Below are 21,450 nucleotides of genomic sequence, written 5' to 3'. Positions count from 1 at the left end.
GTTCGAAATCTCGCTTGAAATTTCGGACCTAGTTGGAGCTTGGATACAGCGATCAAGAGAGGGGTTTATTTTGTGCTATTACTGCGGAGAACAGTTAGGAGGCCGGAGTGGGGCGGTAATATTGCTACAGAGGTGCAGGGAGGTGGAACATTGGCGCACAGTTGGGCAATATGTCGAACACGCCGGAGACGCCAAGGTGAACTGCTAGCCGCTTGCTGTCTCGGCCCAGAAGGACAACTTCCCAACGCACGAGTTAAGTAATATTACGCACGGTTGCAAACACATTCTCTGAAACCTCCCTGAACCTTCAAACACCGGCTCAAGAAGGACATCCACGCATATAAACGCTGGTTCTGGCCTCTTTCACACTGACTCCAATCGACTCGGATAATCGCGCCCAAAATTACCACGTACTTTCTCAGAACCGCCTCGAACATTGCTTACTCACACCACTTTCTCGTACTAATATTCTCAAGATTCGAACTCAAATAGTTGGTGATATTAACTGGAAAACTAGTACACTACTTGCAAGTAGGTAAATGGAAGCGACAATTTAGAGAGAGTACTCCTCAGAACTGCTCTAACAGCAACTTCCCTCCATAAATGATCGCCTATAGATCCGCAAGCAATAATTCCTCAAATACCATTAAATAACATCCAAGGCCGCAACCGAACCAATTTATAGCAAGCCTCGCCACATACCGTTCGGCTGTAGTGGCGCCTTGATGTGGATAAGGAGGTCAGGAGAACAGTAAAAACCATTTTCGTAAAAATATCAGGAAAGAAAAAATGCATTCAGTGAAGCGGTACTTCCGCTTGTCGAACTTCCTTCCAACTCGAAGTGTGTGCAATGCACCTCCTTGGTGCAAGTGCAAGCGTTACACATTGCACTCAAGTTCTTCAGTAGAAAGCGATAACACCCATAATCGCAAGCTCACGAGTGTTCGAATTTCAAAATCTTCTGACAAATTGTTGAGAGAACAATAATAAAGTGGAAAATCCCCTCTAACTCAACACGCGACGCATGATGTGACGTAAATTTGTACAGATGTGACTAGTGTACACAAGTAAAAATAAAAATGTACTCGCTTACTGCAGAGCAACCATCAGATCTGATTGGATTTAGCGCCATGTTGGAAAACCTAAACAGTTCAGAACGAACGGTCAAAATAATGTTCAGGGTGAACTCCGCAGCTACGACAGGAAACTATGCAAAATGTCTGAACTATATTAGCCAAGTACCAACTCATAATTATTGGAACTAGTCTTCACGGACAGCTCGACATTTTTCCGACAGGTGAGGCCCCAAACCACAAGATATCCTTAACAGAGAATCTAGCATACTAATGTAGGAGTAATTACTTTGATTAGAACATTGCTTTCATGTAACCTTACTTACGCCAAGTTCTCAGGAAGACGTGAAGCTCAGTTCTAGAATGACGGTTCCAGGATTCTATGTAGCCAACACTAGTACAATATTTTTGAGCAAGAAATGGGTTGTCAAAGTTACGAGTCATTGGAATGTTGAATTCTGTCTGTAAACAACCTTTACAAGTATTCTGTATTTTTCTAAATCAGGAAGCTCCAGTGGAAAAGACTTCCAAGATAGGTCTTTTGCAGGCTTTGCATTTCGGTTTCCCGCACATTCGGGAAATGCGCAGTGATGGACGAAGAACCTCTAAGAAACTAGTGAGCGGGTTGATTACATTTAGAGGAGCATTGTGATGTCAGAGAACGATCCGACTGTTTACACTAGGCCTAGAGTGAAGGCTGGGGTGGGGGGAGAGTTAGGAGCCAGTGTGCGGTGGACAGATAGTAGGTCAGCGGTACTAGCCGAGCTGAATACATCGGCCACTGCTGGCTGCACTTGGGCCGCACATCTGGGTCACATTACTACGCTCCCCACCAAGGCACCTGTCAGCTGATCCTCAACACATGAGCACCTTGTTCATACCATCCTAGCTCCAAGGTGCAACAGGGTCCGCGCCAAAGATTCTACCATCTTTGAGGGCCAGGATATGCCCCAAAGTGTGATCTCTCCACCTTTCCTCTGCAAGTGCTGAGAATAACGGCGTCCTGATTCCTAAATTAACAAGATTACCCAATAGAACTAATAGCAAGTGTATTTCATCAGGAATGTAGCACGAAACAGTCAGAGGAGCAGGTAGGTACACCTGCTTTCCATTGCCGGGGTGAAACCCTTTCCATTTAGGGGCAACATTTTCCCATATTGTCATCATGCCCCAATCACCAAATAGGGTTTTCACCTCAAATATCTGCTTGAGGTCCCCAGATTCTGAAAAGTGTTTTTTAGAAAATTCCCCCACTCCCTCTCTCTGCACGAACAAAATATCTCTAAAAAGAAAAATCGAGGGGAAGCCCAAAGTATTATTTGGCTTGGGCCCCATCAGGGGGTCCCCGCTTAGTACCGATCCAAACTTTCCCTTACCGGAATTTCCGTAATTAATTATCTACATAAATACAGGTTCATTGCAAAATCACTGGAAACACCCCTTTAAGGGAACTGGGAACAAAGAGACGCCCTAACGCACATACAAACAGCAAATGAAACTCACAGCCTGATTTAATGTCGTCTAGTTCAGGATCACTGACAATGAACAGATATTCTTCCAACTCCGAATATCACTTAGATATTTCGTATCAACTATATTAAACAAGTTACCACTGAATGTGCGTATGTATCCAAGAATGTATGCAAGTAATGGAAGTAGGGCGCATCCAAAGTTTAAAGACAATAACTGGAACCTGTTTCCAAAAACGCTAAATCCTAAGATGATATCGCTAAGTGAAACGAAAAACAGTTCTACCTGACGAGTAAAGATTCTCTTCCCAAAACCAATACGCTAGCCACTACGTGGCAATGAAAAGAAACTGGACTGCCAGATCAGCTTTACAACATTCAAATAACAGAATGAATTTTAAAGGCACTTATTATGAATGATTCAATCATGGACCAAGTCTATTTTTGAGCAACATTAAATGGTTATAAAGTATAAATTCGATTAAACCAGTCAAAATATTAATAATTTATGTTTTATATCTCTAAATAATGACAGAATGAATCCACGATTAAGTAGTAACATAATAATCATAAATAATAACATAAATATTCAAAGGTTATTGATGAACATAAATATTAAAGAGAATAACAATAAAAATGCATGATTTAAGTGAAGTTAAGTAATTTTAGTTGAAAATAAAAAATTCCAGATTTAAGTACAATAACAGAACATCAGCCATAGGGCATAACTTTATTAACACCTATTTCACCAACTAACACCTTTATGCATTGTTATTTTTAATTATATACATCAAAAATAATATAAATCACAGTTAATCTAAACGATTTAACCTTTAAAAACTGTATGACTAATTTAAACAAAAGGTTAGTTAAATATTGATAAGAGGAAGAGGGAAATGGCCGAACAGCTGATCTTATAAGGGACGTTCCACGCCAAGGTTGTGAAGCAGTGTGACCAACTTGAATAATTGGGTTATTAGTTGGGACTGGTAAAGTGCAGATGTGTTGGCAGCATTAGCTGTCAGTGTCTTGGTACGCGGCCCAGCTAACTGCACAATTCTCTACGTAAACAAAGTAAGCTTTTCAGTTGTTTGTACATTTTCATTTGAAACCTTTATTAAGTGTTAAAATTAAATGAATCTCATTCTTTTCGGCCAATTATCAAAACATTCCAAGTTATTTTACGCACAACAAAATGTAATTGTAATATCTACATAAGTATAAGTAATGTTTCATGAGCAAATTTAAAATTCTCACAGGCTGGGCTAGAGCCCACGATACGAAAACTTAAATTTCAGGATTAATAAAAAATAAAATGTCGAGGTATAATTCAGTGTTTCTTAAATGTATCTTTAGGATATACGCACAGAATATGGTGACATACAATATTTTAACGCTTATGCTAACATTGTATTTAACACACTTTAAATATAGTTATTGTCAAATAATCATTACAGCAGAGTTGGTTCACTTTTACGGTAATTAGCCATCAGGGTACTTGTGGAATTAAGTAACTGTTCGCAGAGTGATTCTCAAATTCGAGAGGAAGATAGGTATGTGGGAGAATGCACTGCCAGATGGAAGAATGGTGACGTCAGGGCGGGATAATGAAAGGAAAGTGCTGGGAGGGGGTGCGGGCTCGGTCGATACATCCCGGTGGGCCACAACACTCTCTCTTTCGGACCTCGCCCCGCCTGGTCCGACTCACACGACCTCCGCGCCCCTCACTTTATTCCCTGACTTTATTCTGAAGTCACTGAGAATATACCACAATCCTATTTACCCATTAATCACTATTTCAAACATCTAGTTCACGTGATCGCCTCGCACATGTCCCCAAAACACTCCGTCCCGTAAAGTGAGTGGTGCACCCAACTTTCATGCAGGCACATTAGCAGAAAACTGCATTTTATTTCTTATTTTTTGAGAGGTTTTGGGGTCAAAGAAATAATATTTTTTTTACAATTAAAACTATTCATTTCAATTAGGAACAATTCAGTCACCTTCTAAAATAACATCCATCATGCCTGTAAATGTTCTTACAAAATAATTTAGGCAACATGACCCATTTCAGGTATATACATTAATACTTAAAACATTACTTTAATGAAGCTTATAATTCTGTGCGATTATCGGACGGCCCCCAAGATAGAAGAAGTGAGCCGCGATGTAAGGCGCTAATCCTAGATATGCCAGCAAAACTAGCCAAGATCTTTCAATAATTTGCGTAGCTAAGATTGTAAAGAACAATCAACTTCAGAGTCGTGACTTTCTCAGACATTCAGGCATCAGACATTCTGAAGAGTCTTGGCTTTAGGGTCATACAGGGCAAAAGGGTAAATGAGACAAGGTCCGCAAGGCAGGAGAACCACTCGCCTACTACGATATTATTCCTACAAGATGGAGACCAATCGGATGATAGAACCTCGTAGACTATTAATGTATTCTCCTTCATTAAAGGTCTGACATTCTTAGTGACCGAGGAAGCTTCTAAAGAACCGAGAGATGTTGCAAGCGAGGCTGGAGGTATGCCGTCCAGGGTTCCTATACCCAGACCTGGAGCAAGCGTTGCCAGCGATCTAATTTATAGAAAGTATACAAGACGAGGCATTTGCAAAAATGGAGGTTGTTACTTCCTGTCAGAAGTAGTGTTCACTTCCAACCATTTGTTCGCACAAAAGGGTTTCTAATATGAGCAGATGGCTAACTGGGCAGTAAGCCTTGTAAGTAATCGAGCATTCCAGGATGCCAAATTTGGACCGCAGTTACTTCAATGAAAACTGAATGCAATGTAAATTTAGAATGGACATTGTGACACTAGAGGAAAGAAATGAAATATTAAACAATACCACTGCGGGATGGAGGGAGGTGCTGGATGAGCGGACGTTAAGAACTCCTGCACGGGGGCAGCACACACTGCCTCCAGCTAGCACATTTGAATTATAACCGAGAGCGGAGAGCGATTATTGCCGCCCGCGATACAAAGAGAGCTGCTCTCTCCCAGCACACGGAATACAGTGGAGGCAGTAGAGGAAGCCAACGGCGGCAGGAAGAGACCATTAAGAGAGGAGTGAAATGTGGCAACAGTGCACTGCCACCCCCGAGCTACAGTGTTGCCGTCTTCCTCCTGACCCCGTTACATTCCCCTACATCACAGCGCCTCCCTATGACCTAGAAATTAAACCCCTCCCAGCTAACAACCTCTCATCCAGATTCCCTGCGGTCGGTCCCTCATCCTTCAGACAAAGCGTTGCCCATATCTAAAAGTATTTACATTCAAGTATTTATATAGAAACTATGTTACTCCTCGCAATCGTAATACAACATTCAGTCACATCCTTCAAGGCGTGAATAACAACGAAAATTACACAAGTTACGCGATAGTGTTCCGGTGATTTCCATCAAACTCGGAAGTAAATAGCAACACAACTTTCAACGACACAGCTAATAGTAAAGCCGTTTAGTTGAACAGAATAGCACTTTAGAGGAAAGCTCATTTCCACTTTTCCCTTACGAACGGCCAAAATAGATTTTACAGAATAAACTTTTAATGGACCCTCGAGGACAGTAAACAGAAAGGTCGTCAGGCTGTTCCAGATTTATCATCTCCAAGAGGCCTCTAACTTCTGTTTCCTCTGAAATACTTAAGGTCGCGAAAGTGACCGGATATAAGAGAGAGAGAGTGAGGTGGGAAATGTCCCACTTCGCACAAAGAAGAAAAATAAAGAGTTTTGCGTGCGGAAGAGAAAGAAAATCATGGGGAAATTGATTTCTTGGAACTACCGACGAAAACTGGAAGAAGAAGCAGCAGTCTGGCTGCAAGACCCTGCTCGCAGAGGTGATTCGGGAGATCGATAGAGCTGCAAGTCGAGGCGGAGTTGTCCCCGCTCTGGAGGAGAACGTCTTCGGCCGGTTTACCAAGCACGCTGAAGCAAGTTAGCCATAGCCAGCTTCAAGTTCAAGCATGGCGCACTTATCACCACGAGACTTTTAGAAATCGACCAATTCACTCATTAGATCAGTTGCTCCGTTGTTTGTAGATTCCTTAAAGAATTATGCATTTGGCTTTACAGCTGAATTTCTTCGACAATAATTTCTGGTTTCTGGAAAGAGCATTTCGTTTCTCCTGGGACTGGCTTCACAGAACAAGGGCTGTGTCCTCATTAGAGAGAAGTTTTGTTTGCTTGAGTAGTTTACGTTGCAAAAGTGTCCCTTTTTGTGGTCGTGGATAATGACTAAAAATTATTTTAGGAAGAGGCAGTTGGGCAGATTGGCGTAGAGAGGAAGTAGAGGGAGTCTCAATTTTACACACTAGAGTGAGCCAGTGCAGCCAACTGTAATCTTCACCACGGCTCTACTTCCGGATAAGCACACACAACTTGGTCTGCTCCCTCATGTTAATAGAGGATTTGCCATCGTTAAAAAAACTTAAAACCAGTCTGAGTTGGAGAGAGGGAGACCGATTTCCACGTTTTCTGCAAAACCACTAATCGATCACTGAATCGATCCACTGAAACAAGCTCTAAAGAATTTCTTGTGTACTGTTATAATTGTTGTGGAATCATGATAAGACATTGCGTATTTGTAAATCTTGTACTGGGATAAGAATCGCACATACTGAATAGAAGAGAGCCTAACTTCAGCCCGCTATAAGAACTCCGCAGGTTCCTTGGAAAATCGTTCCAATCCAAGGAATGGACCTGGAAGAGAGCGTGCAAACAGTGGAAACAGGAAAACAATGGAACCATTCTCAAAAAAAAATAAAATTGTGAATTGGTTGATAAATTTAATTCAAATTTATATTACGCAAGGAATGAGACCGTACATTGTACTAAGATGGAACTTTGGAGATTCGTCTTCCCTCACTCTTCCACAAAAGTTCCATAGGGGAAAGTGCGATGCGGAAAAGACAGGAAGTTCTCGATGAGAGTAGTGGCATTAGGCATGCTGTGCGAACTGGCCTCCACCCTGACCCAAGGTCACTCCCCCCCGCAACATCACTCCAGATCAATACTGTCCCAAGGTTGTTCTTCTTATATTGTTCCAACCAACGTTCAGCTTGGATTCTTGCTGTTGAAGTAATCCTGCTCTTGTACGCATTCCTGTTGACCTGATTCTATCCCTACATTCCGGGAAAACCATTTAACCCGTACTGCCGAGGTTCCAAACCTCCTCCTACTGCTGGATTAGAATGGACCTCATAGTTTTGGAATTACTTTCTCTCTCTCTTTTAGAAATCTGGAGTGCTACTCAACCCAGCTGCTGTTTCCTGGACCATCTGTCTGGTTCAAGAGAAATCTTCTTTCTTGTTTACAGTATTTTTTGTCAGTCATCTCATGGAATCTAATTTTATTCTTCATGAGTGGTCATAAGAACCATAACTAAATACTGAAGTTGCTCTTCCGATTGGGCCAAATCTCGATTATCGGGTCCCAGCCTGCTGCTAGCTCTAATGAGCTACCACAGTGAAATTTCTTATGATCTGTCTCTTCACACAAACACACACAGAGGAAAAGTGCGAGAAAGTAACTGGATGAATGACCTTCAAATTGAGCAAATTAGAGATGACTTGCGCAGCCTCCTAAAGACTGATGTAAATGCGAATGAGGCAGGACAGGGAACTGCAACAAACTGCACATGGAAACTCGACAGGTGTGCCATATGTTATGACCGCCAGCAGGGTGGGAGCAGAGTGAATCATGCCAGCAGTGCAAACTTGCAGCTAGACACTGCAACCGGCTAATTGTGCCGTCTTCATGTCCAACTAAATAGAGAGAGAGAGAGACAGCTCACTGTAGAGGGGCCACCCTCCCAGCTGATTACGCCACTGTCAATGCTCTCAGCGAGGTGAAAGCGAGACGAATAAGCTGAAGGTCGCTTGCTTCTGCTGCTAAGTGAACACATCATTTCGCCAACAATCTATCCCGCAGACCCTCCACCTTGAGTAATATAATCATATCCAATCTGAACTCAAACTGACAGATAAACAAAACCGGAAATCCCTTGGATAAATGTGAACCAACTGGCGTCAACACTCACCACTCTTTCCGCTGCCGCCATCCAGTTAATTTTTTTATGTGATTAGACTAGGATTAGGAATTTATACTAAAAAACACAGTTGACTTCCATATTAAATATTTTCACTATTAAATACCGCAATTAAGGAATGCGGTGAGGTTACCGCTTCTTCAGGACCCACTCTCATTCCCTTGGAACCAGTTTCAAACTGAAGGACCACCAAACTCCAGGGACAAGTGAATCTTTCAGGCTCAGCGTAAATTCAGAAAAGTAAAAATTAGAAATTAACGAAATTTTACGAACATTAAAAATAAAACATATTTAAGACAGAAAACATTGATCAGCACCATTAACTGACCACAAAGAGGATTCTTGAAAGAAAAAATATCACATTCGAGAACACTTTCTTGAATGACAAAGGGAACAATAGTTATTTATTTAACAAGTGTGGAAAGTAGTACTTTTCCTCACGCGAGGCAGGGTTTGCACCAAATTGCCGAGTGTGAGGAAAATACTTTACACTCGAGTTAAATATTATATTTTTTCTGCAACCATTAGATTTATTAACTAAAAAAATTAAAAATTTCATTTTTACAGTCTACAAAAAGTAATTTATTTATTATAAACATTTATTGTTATATTACAATTATTTACATTACTTACGTATTTACATTACTTATTACATTTTCTGCTGTTTCTTTTATTGATGGAGGAGTGTTTTCTAAACAGGAATCACTAGAATCCATTTTAAATTTCTATAAGGTAACACTATAACCTTTTTAACTGTTATAATTAAAAATATCTAATTATTTATTAATTTTTTTTTTTTTTTTTTTTGGCGCATCAACAGCTGAGGTCATTAGCGCCCGGAGCTTTTTCCAGTGCACTGCCGGCCTCCGGACAGTGTTCTCTCGTTACAGACAACACTGTCCATCACCGGACAGTGAGCTGTAAGAAGCTCCTAGGAAGAGAAATTTATTAAAGCATTATTTTTATTTCTATATTCCTTTCAATTTTTATTTTATTTTTTTAATATTCGTTTTTTGTTTATTTAGATAAAATAAATTTAAATAAGCTTATTAAAGTTTTACAGAAAATATTTAATAACAAAACTTCTTATATCAAGGAAGCACAATAAAGTTTTTCCACTCACTAGTGAGGAAAGTGACACTAATGGGAATTTTTCCCCACTAGTGAGGTAAAGTTGGGCATTACACAGCTGATTTTAATTGAGTAATGAGAACATTCCTACATGGTTGCAGAAAAAATAAATAAATAAATCTCGTAGAATAAATCGAAAATTTGAAGCTTCCAAGAAGTTGGAGAAACTGACTAAGAATAACCACAATCACTGCCTTGGGACAACTCTGGAATTAGCAAGTTTCCCACTTGGTTTGGAACAATGGGTCCTCGAAATATAGCCCTGGTTGGGAAGCGCTAGTTCTAAGAACAATTTAAAAATCTATAAATAAAACGGGTCTAAAGCTTACTGTAGGTCTCTTGGTCGGACCGATTACCAATATCAGATTGGAGTTCTCCGCGATTACTCTTTTTTGGCACACCAATTAGTGGAAAACCATTTCATCGGATCAGAGAATCTCAGATCCTGCAATGGCTGTGCTGCACCAAAGACAACTTAGCAGCTGTTAGCGGTTAAACAGATAGCGGATCCCCCCCCCCCAACAAAGAGATGAAATGATTTAAAATTTTGAAAATGATTTCGCTTTTACTTCCCTTTACAAGAAGCGGTGGTATTGAGATTGTGTAAAACTTTCGAAATGAGTTATACGAGCCAAGTACCCGTTTAAGGGGCGCCCGAAAAGTAGATTTTCGAAAAAATGGAAATGATCTGTAGAGATGAGAATTTCTTAGTGTGTGTAGGGAAGAGTCTAGCTCGCCATTAAACAATTACAAGGCAATCCCTTAGTGAGCTGTAAATTGCGGAAGTGCTTCTTTTAGAACTAGTTACAAACTCTGCTTTCTGTAATATTTGGAAACACTTTTCCGGGAAATGTCCAATCTAGGGCTCTGCGCTAAGTAAAGGGTATAGGCATGCCTCTAACATTTCCGTTGGGGTTGTTTGTTGGGGGTTCAGTGGGTCCTGAAGAGGCGGTGACCTCACCGCATTCATTAATTGTGGTATTTAATAGTGAAAATATTTATTATGGAAATCAACTGTGTTTTTTAGTATAAATTCCTGATCCTAGTCTTGAGATGGATTCAATGAGGAGATGCATCCTGAATGACAGAAGTGAGGCATCAAAACCCACAATTTAAGTAAGATTCTTCGCTACAGAATTATTTACATTTCATTTCATTTTGTAAGATGTCCAATCTTTCCATAAATTGTAAAAACTTTAATCCTTACAATTAGATTGGCACTTCCGCTTGAGGGATTTCGAGCAATAACTTCCACATGATGGTGTAGTCCGAACGAAACTCGGAGCCGACCGAAATGAGAGAGCGTACAAGTGACGAAAGAGGACGAGCGGCGGACGCGAGGAGGTAGGAGAGATCCAAGGTCCCCGAGCCAACTTGTTTACCTTGTTGCTGCAAAGCTCCACACGAACTCATGTAAACACTACTCTCGGCGTGCGCGGACAGGCCGCAAGCTTGATTTAAACGAAAATAGAAATTCAGCGCTCCTCTCAGCTGTTCCAAAGACCTCCGCCGAGGAGTGTCTATTTCTGGCGGTAGCATTGCACTACACAAATCGATCCACACACAAAACTTATCATGTCTTTAAAATCTCTAATTAGTACCACTAAATGGTAGATGCTACATTAGTTACCGAGTTTAAAAACCCTCTTTCGAGCATAACAAAAGTTAATGCCCAGATCGCCGAACCGGCTAGTAGTGAAACGTTTGTACGATAGACTATAACGGTGTGAGTCGCATTATTCTCAACCTACCATAAAATAGGATCTCAGGAGTATGTTATTGAAGCCCTCCTGAGGAGATGGACACCATGCCGCCATCTCTACGGCCTTATTCTCACAAAGAATAGCTCCATCAATCTGTCGTGTTGCAGGAAAGAAAGAATTCTGAGAAATTTCGAATTGAAAGAGACTTGCGGCTCCACGAGATTAGAGGTAACAGAAAGTACACTCGAGCTTTTGGAGGGGAGCACATCTCTAATGATGATTACAAACAAGTGTAGAGAACATCTGAGGGCGTGTGAAGAGATGGACCAGCAATGCAGGCTGATTGCACCGGGCAGACCAGCGATAATAATAGGACTGGTGAAGAGTAGCCCAAACCCCACGATTAACGGAGGCATGGAGGGCGGCTGTGATCCTCATCTCAGCAGCAGAGACTCCAGCTAGCCTCTCCTAGCTCTTCCCCTTCCTTCTCTTCTAGAAAAGATGAGGTTCAAACGCCTTCCAAGGACCAATCTCCCGATATGTACCTCCAATTATAGTTTTTAGAACTTAAGTTGGATATTTCATAATTATAAATATGATAGATATTTTAGAACCGTAAAATAGAATGGCGCATTACGATTAAAGTTGTTTTTTTTTTGGAAAATGTTTCAGATAAATGAAAGTAGAAGACTTACATGAGAAAGGATGTGTGCAGGGTAGCCAACAAAATAACTAATATAGATCAAAAAATTGAAATAATTGCTCTTTAGGTAGATTACCTAAAAACTGGTAAATATATACTGTGGTTATTGGAATTCTTTGGCGGTTCGGAAACATAATGCCAAATTTTCACTCATTAAGCTTTTCATTTCTGAGTGAAGCTGACCACATGCACCAACAGAGTTTTCGCGGATAAAAACAGATGAGAAAATCTGCAGGATGGTTGCGTCTAGTAGAAAGAGAAAGCGAAGAATCTGGAGAGTATGAGGGCGTGTGGACTGGCAGGTGTGAACAGGTGTCCATTGCTGCTCCTCTGGTGGCAAACTGGTCAACAAAACGACCGAATATCTATCCAGCACACAGTGTCAAGAGTTAGTGTAAATACGGGCAGAGGATGTGGTGTGAGCCAGCGCTTTCCATAGAAGGAAGGTCTATGTCCAGATTGGAAAGTAACACTTTCACCGCGGCCGACTGTAACGCGCTCTGGAATTCTGCGTCTCAGTTTGGTATTCACTTCACGCAGCCGTCCAGAGAGTCTGCTCCCTTACTAACACTGCACACCAGTTTGTATAACCCAACATTGCACTTGAGGCCGACTCTTTAGGGGCTCTACGAGAAACTGTCCTAAAACTATTTCCTAAAAAATTATTCAGATGAAAATTGTACAACCATGAATGTGTTATGCAATTTACATAACGAAGCTCTGAGTTTATGTGGCCAAGTTGCATCCTAAAATCTGAAAAGGGATGATTGCTCCACCTGAAGGGTGTGGAAAGACAGTTAAGTACACTTACCGCGATAGATAGAGTAATAAAAATATAACAAAATTAATAAAGAAAAATAAAATGCTTCGCTGCGCATGCATATTGACTAATTCGCGTGTCATAGAGGGAGACGTAATTCTAATTACCACCAAATCACACATCCCACCAGTCTTACAGGGGTCATCAAGTCTTTGTAATAAAATAAAGATGTTCTCGGTACAGCATCTTAGTCAAAAATATGCGAAAATGTGAATTTGAGGAACATAAATTAGTGTTTGGCAGCTGATTGCTTTAAGGAAAATAGATTGATTTCAATTTTTGAAAATTAGGGACCTTTTATTTAATTTGAACATTACAAACAATAACCTCTCTTTTAGCAAGCGACGAGGGAAGAGATGAACTCAGTGTTTCGACATTCTGGCGGAAATGTCGGGTCCGAGAGCCTTAATGCTGGCCCTTACAGATGTCCATACTGACATTTTGCTACGGTTGCCTGAAACGTGAAGAAACTCACGGAGGCCGTAGTGTCATAGCACCCAATAATCTCAGACGTTGACGCACCTTTAATAAAATTACAGGGAAGTGATATCCCCTGGTGAAAAAGTCAGTATTTACTAATCGATAGGTGGTGGACGTTAAGGCCCGCCTAAAAAATAGGCAATTTACTTTTACTCTCGGAGGAGTTGAGGCCTTTTTTTGGTGATAATTCCGAAGCATTAAAAAGTTATCAAATGTCTTCTGAAAACGGCCGAGTATCGGATTATGGTTTACGAGAATTTTTAAGTTGATTTTTAAAAGTAGAATACACCTCTAAGTAGCGGCAAACATTTAGGTTACACCCCTACCGAAATTTAAAGGAAAGGTTTCCGAGAACGCGAAACTCGCCAGAAACTAACCTTCCTCCAAGGGATTTTGGGCAATTCCAGGATTACTGATTTCTCCTCAGTTTGGTGGTGAAATCTCAATTTCTGTGGAGTGCGCGCCCGCCACTTGTGTAGATCTTCTCTGCACGTGTAAGATCCAAGATGTAAACATTATTTTAGAAATGGGTACGTACATATAAAGCAAAGTAACTCGGCAAGGCAAATCGTAAATTATTAAACGTTCATCATTACAGAGTAGCTGGATAGAGGGGAGCCCCCCACTCAAGGACGTAATGACATCATCTACAAGGCCACCAAACGGACCTGCCTTAATCCCACCACTTACAATTCGATTTATACTAGTTACACACGGACACATCGATGGGATCAGGTGACTGCCAGCATCTTGCCCATACATCCCGGCAGCTGTCTCTGAGTTATCTTCGCACACGATAGGACAGTGATACAGTTTCCAAACACTACTGGAAGCAACCAAGCGACCAGTGGTACATCCGGTTGGCAGATATTAGATCCCAAACCTTGCTGCTACCTAAAACCCAACCGCTTTCATTACATTATAGCATAGTTTGCTTGGCAAGACAAGTTGACGAACTATTCTCCTCCAAACAGCGATTTACCGGACAGAGTCTACGTACTTTCCCTCTCTTACTTCGATAAAGGAAGTATGGCGATCGTGCCCAATTTGCTGAATCGGAGAGAACTACATATAATCCCTAACCCGGAGGAAAATGCTAATCTCTTGCTCATTTTAGTAATGAAGTACTACATTGCCGAAAAGTTAAGAAAAGGATGTCCTAAGACAAGAGAATTCTTTGAAGACGATCGGCGAAGTACTCTTTGTTAGCCGGTCGTGAGAACTCAAGGTTCGCAGGGGTCCTTGCAATCGCTCCTCCTACAATCACACTCACCAACTATTAATATTCATCCTTGTCCTTGGAGCGCGGCCAGGTTATTCAATACACTCCTATTTCACGTAACTCCTTATTGTAGCTTCCTCTTACTGCCAGCTGCAGCGAGTATTGTTAGCGCGCAGATTTTGAGTTTACATAGGAAATTACAGGTTTTGGTATCTTCCGGATATGAAAAAGCATTTTTCACAATTTTCTCTGGGTGCCAAAGCTTTATTTTAACTCAAAAACGAACAGATAAAATTTAAACTTTGGCCCTCCGACAATAAGACTCATAACGATTTGCATTAAGTTATCATTTTACAGATCCGCTCTAAGTGTTTATCCGGATTTTTTTTTTTTTTTTTGTAAAATCTTGGTTCGCTGGAGATTTCAACAGGAGATACTGGATGCCAACTTTTTGGAACATTGGGCATTTGGAGCTTGCTAAGAAATAGTGGCATCACATTCGGCCGGTCAAAATGACCAGCCACGGACTACTCAACACCAAGCAATGCAGGCCGAAATAAGGCATTAGTCTGCTAGGTCCAATCTGCTCACTCAACCTCACCAACCTCACAGCATATCTTGCTCTTGCGCGTCTCTAAGAAGCCACTTCACCTTCTTGAAGATCAAACTAGATACTATACAAACTGACTTCAGCCACCTCCTGCCTTACCGGGTGTTATCTGATCGTAGTTTGCACATTTACTAGAACGAAATTAAAAACTAAATCTAAGTTACTACAAAAAACTGAACGACATAACGGTCCACACCAGGGAACTGGATGTTCTGAATTACCATTAAAAACATTTTCAAATAAAAGGTACGTCTAAAGAATGAAATTAGAAGTTATTTTTATTATTTGTTGCTATAAGAATTACGACAATTAGCAAGAGAGTTGATGCAGCAGAAAGTGCACACAACTCGAAATAACGCTCAAGAAATTAGAATCCGCTTAACAGTGCTCAGCGGACAGTGCGAACACAGTTAGCGTAACTAGTTTTGAGCCAGTCGTAGCAACAAAATTATTGATTGAAGTTGCATTTCCAGGCTTTTCGATTTTGGCCTAAACATTTCTAGGTGCACCCCCAAATGTTTAAAAATATAAAATTTGAAATGTCAGCGGTGTTGGTCACGCGCAGAGAAGAGTGGAAGTCGCATTTGTAAAATCCACTTTCTCGAATTCGCAGGACTTCCGGTGAAAGTTGAGAATCAGCTTGATCTGTACTTCCTGTACCGGCGGGGGACAGGGGCAGAGGAAACTGAAAAGAGCCTTTTTCTCCTCCGTTAGTTACGCCGGTTAAAGCACGGATAAAGATTTCTAACTAACGCTCCTAATTTTGCTTTTTTAGGGGGGCGCCATTACACGGTCCGGGCCGCACTTGATAGCTTTTCCTTTTTTACATTAATCTCACAAAAAAAATGTTACGGATTAAATAGATTACTAAATTGCTAGTATTAATAAGACCTTTTTCAATTTGAAACTATAAGTTCCAAGACTTCTTTGAGGCCTGCAGATCATTCAACATCCTGGGAGTGCTTCAACTTTCCTCCTCAGAGAACCCAAACTTCAAATAGCCGCTTGCCTAAATCAGCCGCTTCTATTTCCTTTTCACCTATCAGCTGTGTTGCTGCCTTCTAAGGAAATTAAAAACCCAGCCCAAATAATCTGTGTACTGTTCCAGTACCGCTCATGATCTATCTTATGTAAATACTTAGAGACGGTCGCCAAGCTTGATGGCACTAACAGTCTCAACATAAAGAAAACCAGTAGGCCGGAAGTCCACGTTACCCGCAAACCACTCCGACTTTATTTAGACTCTGCAGTGATTACACTCACACAAATCTAATGGGGGGGGGACAATTTCTCCAAAACTCCATACTATTTTTTTCTGAAAGAATTGTGAACTGAAGATGAGAAATGTTCAAACTTGGAAGAAACTGTTGGGTGCGGTAGTTGGCGGAAGCTCGCGAGGGTGGTCACACCCACCATTTAGGAAATAGCGTTCCATCAGGATCAGTTTGCAGAACCTTCCAGTCAGCCAAAGATTTTTTCCATAAGATACAGAAACATGCCTACCTAAGACTGGCGATCCATAATCACGCTGTGTTGACTTAAAAGATGAAGTTTGTACAGCATAGGGCAGCTGCGAAAAAAAACTGTTTGAGCTAAATTTGAAATGTTGGTAAGGTGATAGTGATCGGCCCACGATCGAAACGTCAAAGATAGACTACACAGTTGTTTGCCAAGTCAAAGGATTATTCAAACGAAATAAAAAAGGACCCCAGTTACAAAAGGAAGTAAACAAGGTATTCACTCTTCTTTCCGTTTCGAAATCACAATAAAATAAAAATGGATCTTTGTTCGCCCAACTCAGGGAACGAGTGAGCACGAGGAAACAAGTTAACTGAAACTGTCACTTCTTTCTTAAGAAACGAATCCTACGATTTCAATTAAATTTTCTAATTTATTAATTTTTTAAACTGATCTAGTAGGCTGTGGAGGTTCTGAGACATTAGGTGCCAATCTTGAGGCTACGAGTTGGAACAACCATCCTTATAGACTCTGAAAGCCTGAAAAGGAAGTGATGTAGCAATTGGGAGCAAGAGAGTCCGGCATGTTGACTCTATTTAGAGCAGAGCTATTGTGAGCCAGTGAAGATGTAAATATTGCGGCCGGGTGAGGCCAGCCGTTCACTCACAGAGGTTACATAATCCTCCCTCTATTTCGAAACCCGCTATCCTCTCTGCAGTTCGCATCTATTCGTCCAGCTAGACCACTCCCTACTAGGAGACCGCACTGCTCTACCAACACCCTCAGTTGCAATCGGCTATAGATGAACACTTATGTCTTAAATAAGTAAACCAATGAGAATAGGACACAGCTTCACTGACCCGATCTGTGTCATTCACTCACTTATTGGTGTGATCTGATTCAATGATTTTGCTCAAATTTAAGGACTTTTCACACCCACACCTCCACAAAGGGGATCTGATTATCCTCCTACATTCCATTGAGCCAGACCAACGCGGAGAGTGTCTCCAGCAGCTTCAGTCACTTGTTTAGAATGTAAGGCAATTCTTCTAAGGTTTCTCTTACAAATTAGCCCATCCGGCAGGTGGTCATACCTTGCTAACGTATTGATGAATAATATTGAAATGATGTAATAAATTATCTATGATTGCAGGTTGACAGAAGTTTGGTCAATACTCTATAAAATAGGCCAAACAATAATATTGACGAAGGAAGAAATGTTGATACTTTAATTGGAAAAATAAAGCCTATTTATTATTAAGGTTAGGTGCATGATTCTGCATAAAATCACTCAGTGCCTTTGTGAAGGAAGGCCGTTGGTTAGACATGCGATTTCTATGAAATGTCCGACTGGGCGATTTATGGTATTAACTTGAGTTGCTTAGTTTTGAATAAAAACCTGTTAATTTGTTTTCAAAAAGATTCATATGGTATAGAAAAAGAATTTGAATCTTTTTGAAAGCAAATTAACAGGTTTTTATTCAAAACTAATCAACTCAAGTAATACTCAATTATCTTAATTAAAATAAGTCCTCTGAGTGTATCTTTGCCATCAAGAATCAAAGTCGATTTACTTTAAGCAGTAAATATTAGAACCTCGAGATTAAGGTGGTCGATGAATGCTGTTTTTTGCTAGTTCTCTGTGGAGAAGTTCCTACCAGCAACAGATTTATCCAGAAACATGAACAGTATCCCTAGTTCTGAAGAATGGATGCCTCAAGAGAACGACAAGGGTGGATACACATGTTCACAATTTCTCTAAAAGCAGAATTAATCTGAAGGTGAGAGATAGTGGATTCCGAGGAAGATAGATAGATAGTGGACAGTAAGAAACCTGTCCTAACTACTTCAGGCTTAGGATGGAAATGTTAACCTTCCTAGAAAGACTGTATGGTCAACCAGAAGATCTGTGTTGGGAGGGGTGGGGTTAAGGCAACAGGGAATGGTTTCCCTAACTGCCAAATCCTTATTCTATCTGGAGGGCCTGGATAATTACCAGATGCTAGAAGGGAATATATCGCACCTAAAATCCTACGTAAAGATTTTCTCCACAGATCTCAAGAGGGCACTGCAGTCGAGAGTGAAATGGAGGAATCCCTAACGGAGGTTATCCCTAACTTGAAAACCTGGTTTCCATTGAAACCTGTGGAAGAAATGAAGAGTTGTTTCATTACATAGGGCGCAGTAGGTTCAGTGGCCTTAACAGACATCAATAGGTACAATTAGTCGCAGTAAAAAAAGCCATGTCAAAAAATACTCTTAGGATAAACAGAACACCATTTTTATAATGGCTGATGAACCTGTAAAAGATGAAGGAATTTGTGAAGGCGAGGCCTGCAAGGAGCACGCGTACAAGAGATTTCCAGGTATATGAATACCAACTAGTACCTCTAGCTTTGGTTTTCCCTCAACAATTACTAGAAGAATGAGGCTACATATATATAAAAACGATGGAGCAGAAATAGGTGTAATGTGGATAGGGAGATACATGGAAGATGATTTCGGCGGAGTCAGGTGTAGGAGTAAGGTGTGCCACAGGTACAGCCTGACGGACACAGCAGCAGAAGTCGGCTCACAAGGAGGGAAGTGTGGTCGCACGTGCACCGGGCAGGGTCATTCACCCCGATCTCAGTGGCATAGCTGGCTCACTCAACTGGCCCATATCTGCCGCCTCCGACATCAAATACACTACGCACCAATCATCTTACCACTGCGCTCAATAAATATTTTGCCCTGCTATCGAAAAAGAACAAATCGTTAACACAAAACACGAAATATCTCTCAACAAATTATTAAAAAGAGAGGCCAATTTGTAAATCTTATATTTCATGAAGTTTACGACATGAATAGGGGTGGGATTTGAGCTTTCTTGAGAACTGTCAACACACACATTCCCCAAATGAGCTATTTACTTGTAAATAAACCAATTTCTTCAGGTGTTGTCATTACAATTTTAAGGAGCACTGTGTTTGAAAAGGAGATGGGGAAAGAGTGACAAACAAAGAAAGAACATTTAAAAAAAGCGTGCTTCTTAATGTTTACAGTTCAAGATCACGGCTAGAGTTCCAACTAATTATCTTACTTTGATAACCAAAAGCTATCTGATTTAAACAAAACAAAAAATCAATGATTTTAGAATAAAACTTGGAAGAAATGTTTGCGACGGTGTATACATATTTCCTAGAAAATAATCGAAAATAAATAAACGCAAATCAATAAAATTTCTAACAAGTTAAAAAAAAAAATCCAAAATGAAAAGCCGCGACCTCTACAGCCTACGTGAGTTACAGCACATAAAGTAGGACAAGGGTCCCCAGCAGAACACAAGAAACCTGACATTCCTCTAGTTTTTAAAATTTACAAAATTTAAAGAAGATAATGATTCCCAGTATTTAAATTTTAATAATTTAAAGAATAATTTTTTGTTTGTCAAAGCAAAACAAAACTCGTAACTCTCCAAAGAGAATTAAAGTTTTTTTTATTATTGTAGTAATAATTCAATAAATTTATCGTTCTTATGAAATTTTCATAAAATCTTTAATGATTCACTCATTTTTAAGAAGCAGAAGAAAAGCATTCTTATTGATCTCAAAACTAAACATTTAAAAAATCAAACAAACCCACAAAAATTCATAAATTTACTTACTTTAATAGTTTCAATTTAATATGTTTTAGCTATTGAAAAAAAGAGCCAAAACATATTAAATTGAAATTATTAAACTTTGGCTCTTTTTTTCAATAGCCAAAACAAAATTGGAACATTTAACAACACTTTCACTGTAATATCTGTGGAAAAAAGGGAAAGATATTAGAAAAAAAGCGAAAATGATTTTGGTCTTAATTAAGTTGACAAACTGAGGATGTTTTTAATTCCAGAGCAGAGAATTTGAAATATGTAAGAGTTGAAAGTAGAAGACTACATACTGGGTGGCCAGGAAAACTCGCATTGCGCCCTGCCAAAAATTATCTAATATTTTTTCTAAATATAAAAGTAACAGACCTAAAAAAACAAACTATGCAGAATATTGCAAACATACAACCCTTTTGTCTTCAGTACATCACAATAATGTAACAAACAATGAATAGAAAATAAAAATAAAACTTGTGTTATCTTCTCAGGAGTCATCTTGTGATAATAGGAATTCATTTATTTATATTCGCTTAATTGCGGAACACTTTAACCTTGTTTTCTAAGATATCAGTTATAAAATATTTAAATTGTTCTTTCACTTTAATTTTTTTTTTTTTAAATAAACAATAAAAGAAAATGACAGAAATATTTGAGAAGAGAAATTGGAGACGAACATTGCCAAACATAAAAACATCATTAGAATTTTTTTATGCGGGCAAAATTTTTTTTTTCCTGTATCACAATAGTTTAAACCTTATCATTTATGATTACCTGGAGATCTTTATGAGCGTTATCCTTGTGGGTTGCTGCCCGTATCACTCCTGCCCTCCAACACCATTCACTGATTTTTGTTAATTTTAATTTATTATAAGCACTCACTGATAAAAATCTTTTCCCAACAATTTCCTCACGTATTTTATAAGCCATTATGCACACTTTTAAGTAATAATCATTTCACCAATGCACAGAAAATAAGTTAGATTTCTAGCACAGCACAAATTTGGACACTACTGGCGAGGGAGACGCGCAATGATACAGGACCGTTGCTCAGACCTACATTCCCTGCGCGGCCAAGTAGTCCCCTCCAGTCACGTGACCAAAA

General features: G+C 39.9%; 1 protein-coding gene across 2 annotated transcripts in view; it reads right to left on the bottom strand.

Annotated features, from left to right (window-relative positions):
* Window positions 1–21,388, bottom strand: part of Kdm3 (Lysine demethylase 3) — a 204,779-nt gene extending 183,391 nt beyond the window's left edge. For both annotated transcript variants that reach the window (XM_074143700.1, XM_074143701.1), the window contains exon 1: window positions 21,120–21,388. In XM_074143700.1, coding sequence (XP_073999801.1) covers window positions 21,120–21,275 — 156 coding nt within the window. In that variant the 5' untranslated portion in view covers window positions 21,276–21,388. The remainder of the gene's footprint in view (window positions 1–21,119) is intronic.
* Between the last annotated feature and the right edge of the window lie 62 nt (window positions 21,389–21,450).

This window comes from Rhodnius prolixus, unplaced genomic scaffold, assembly GCF_049639745.1.
Source record: "Rhodnius prolixus isolate KJV_2025 unplaced genomic scaffold, Rpr scaffold_18, whole genome shotgun sequence".
NCBI classification, from domain to species: Eukaryota; Metazoa; Arthropoda; class Insecta; order Hemiptera; family Reduviidae; genus Rhodnius; species Rhodnius prolixus.
This window is presented reverse-complemented; position numbering and strand designations above follow the sequence as displayed.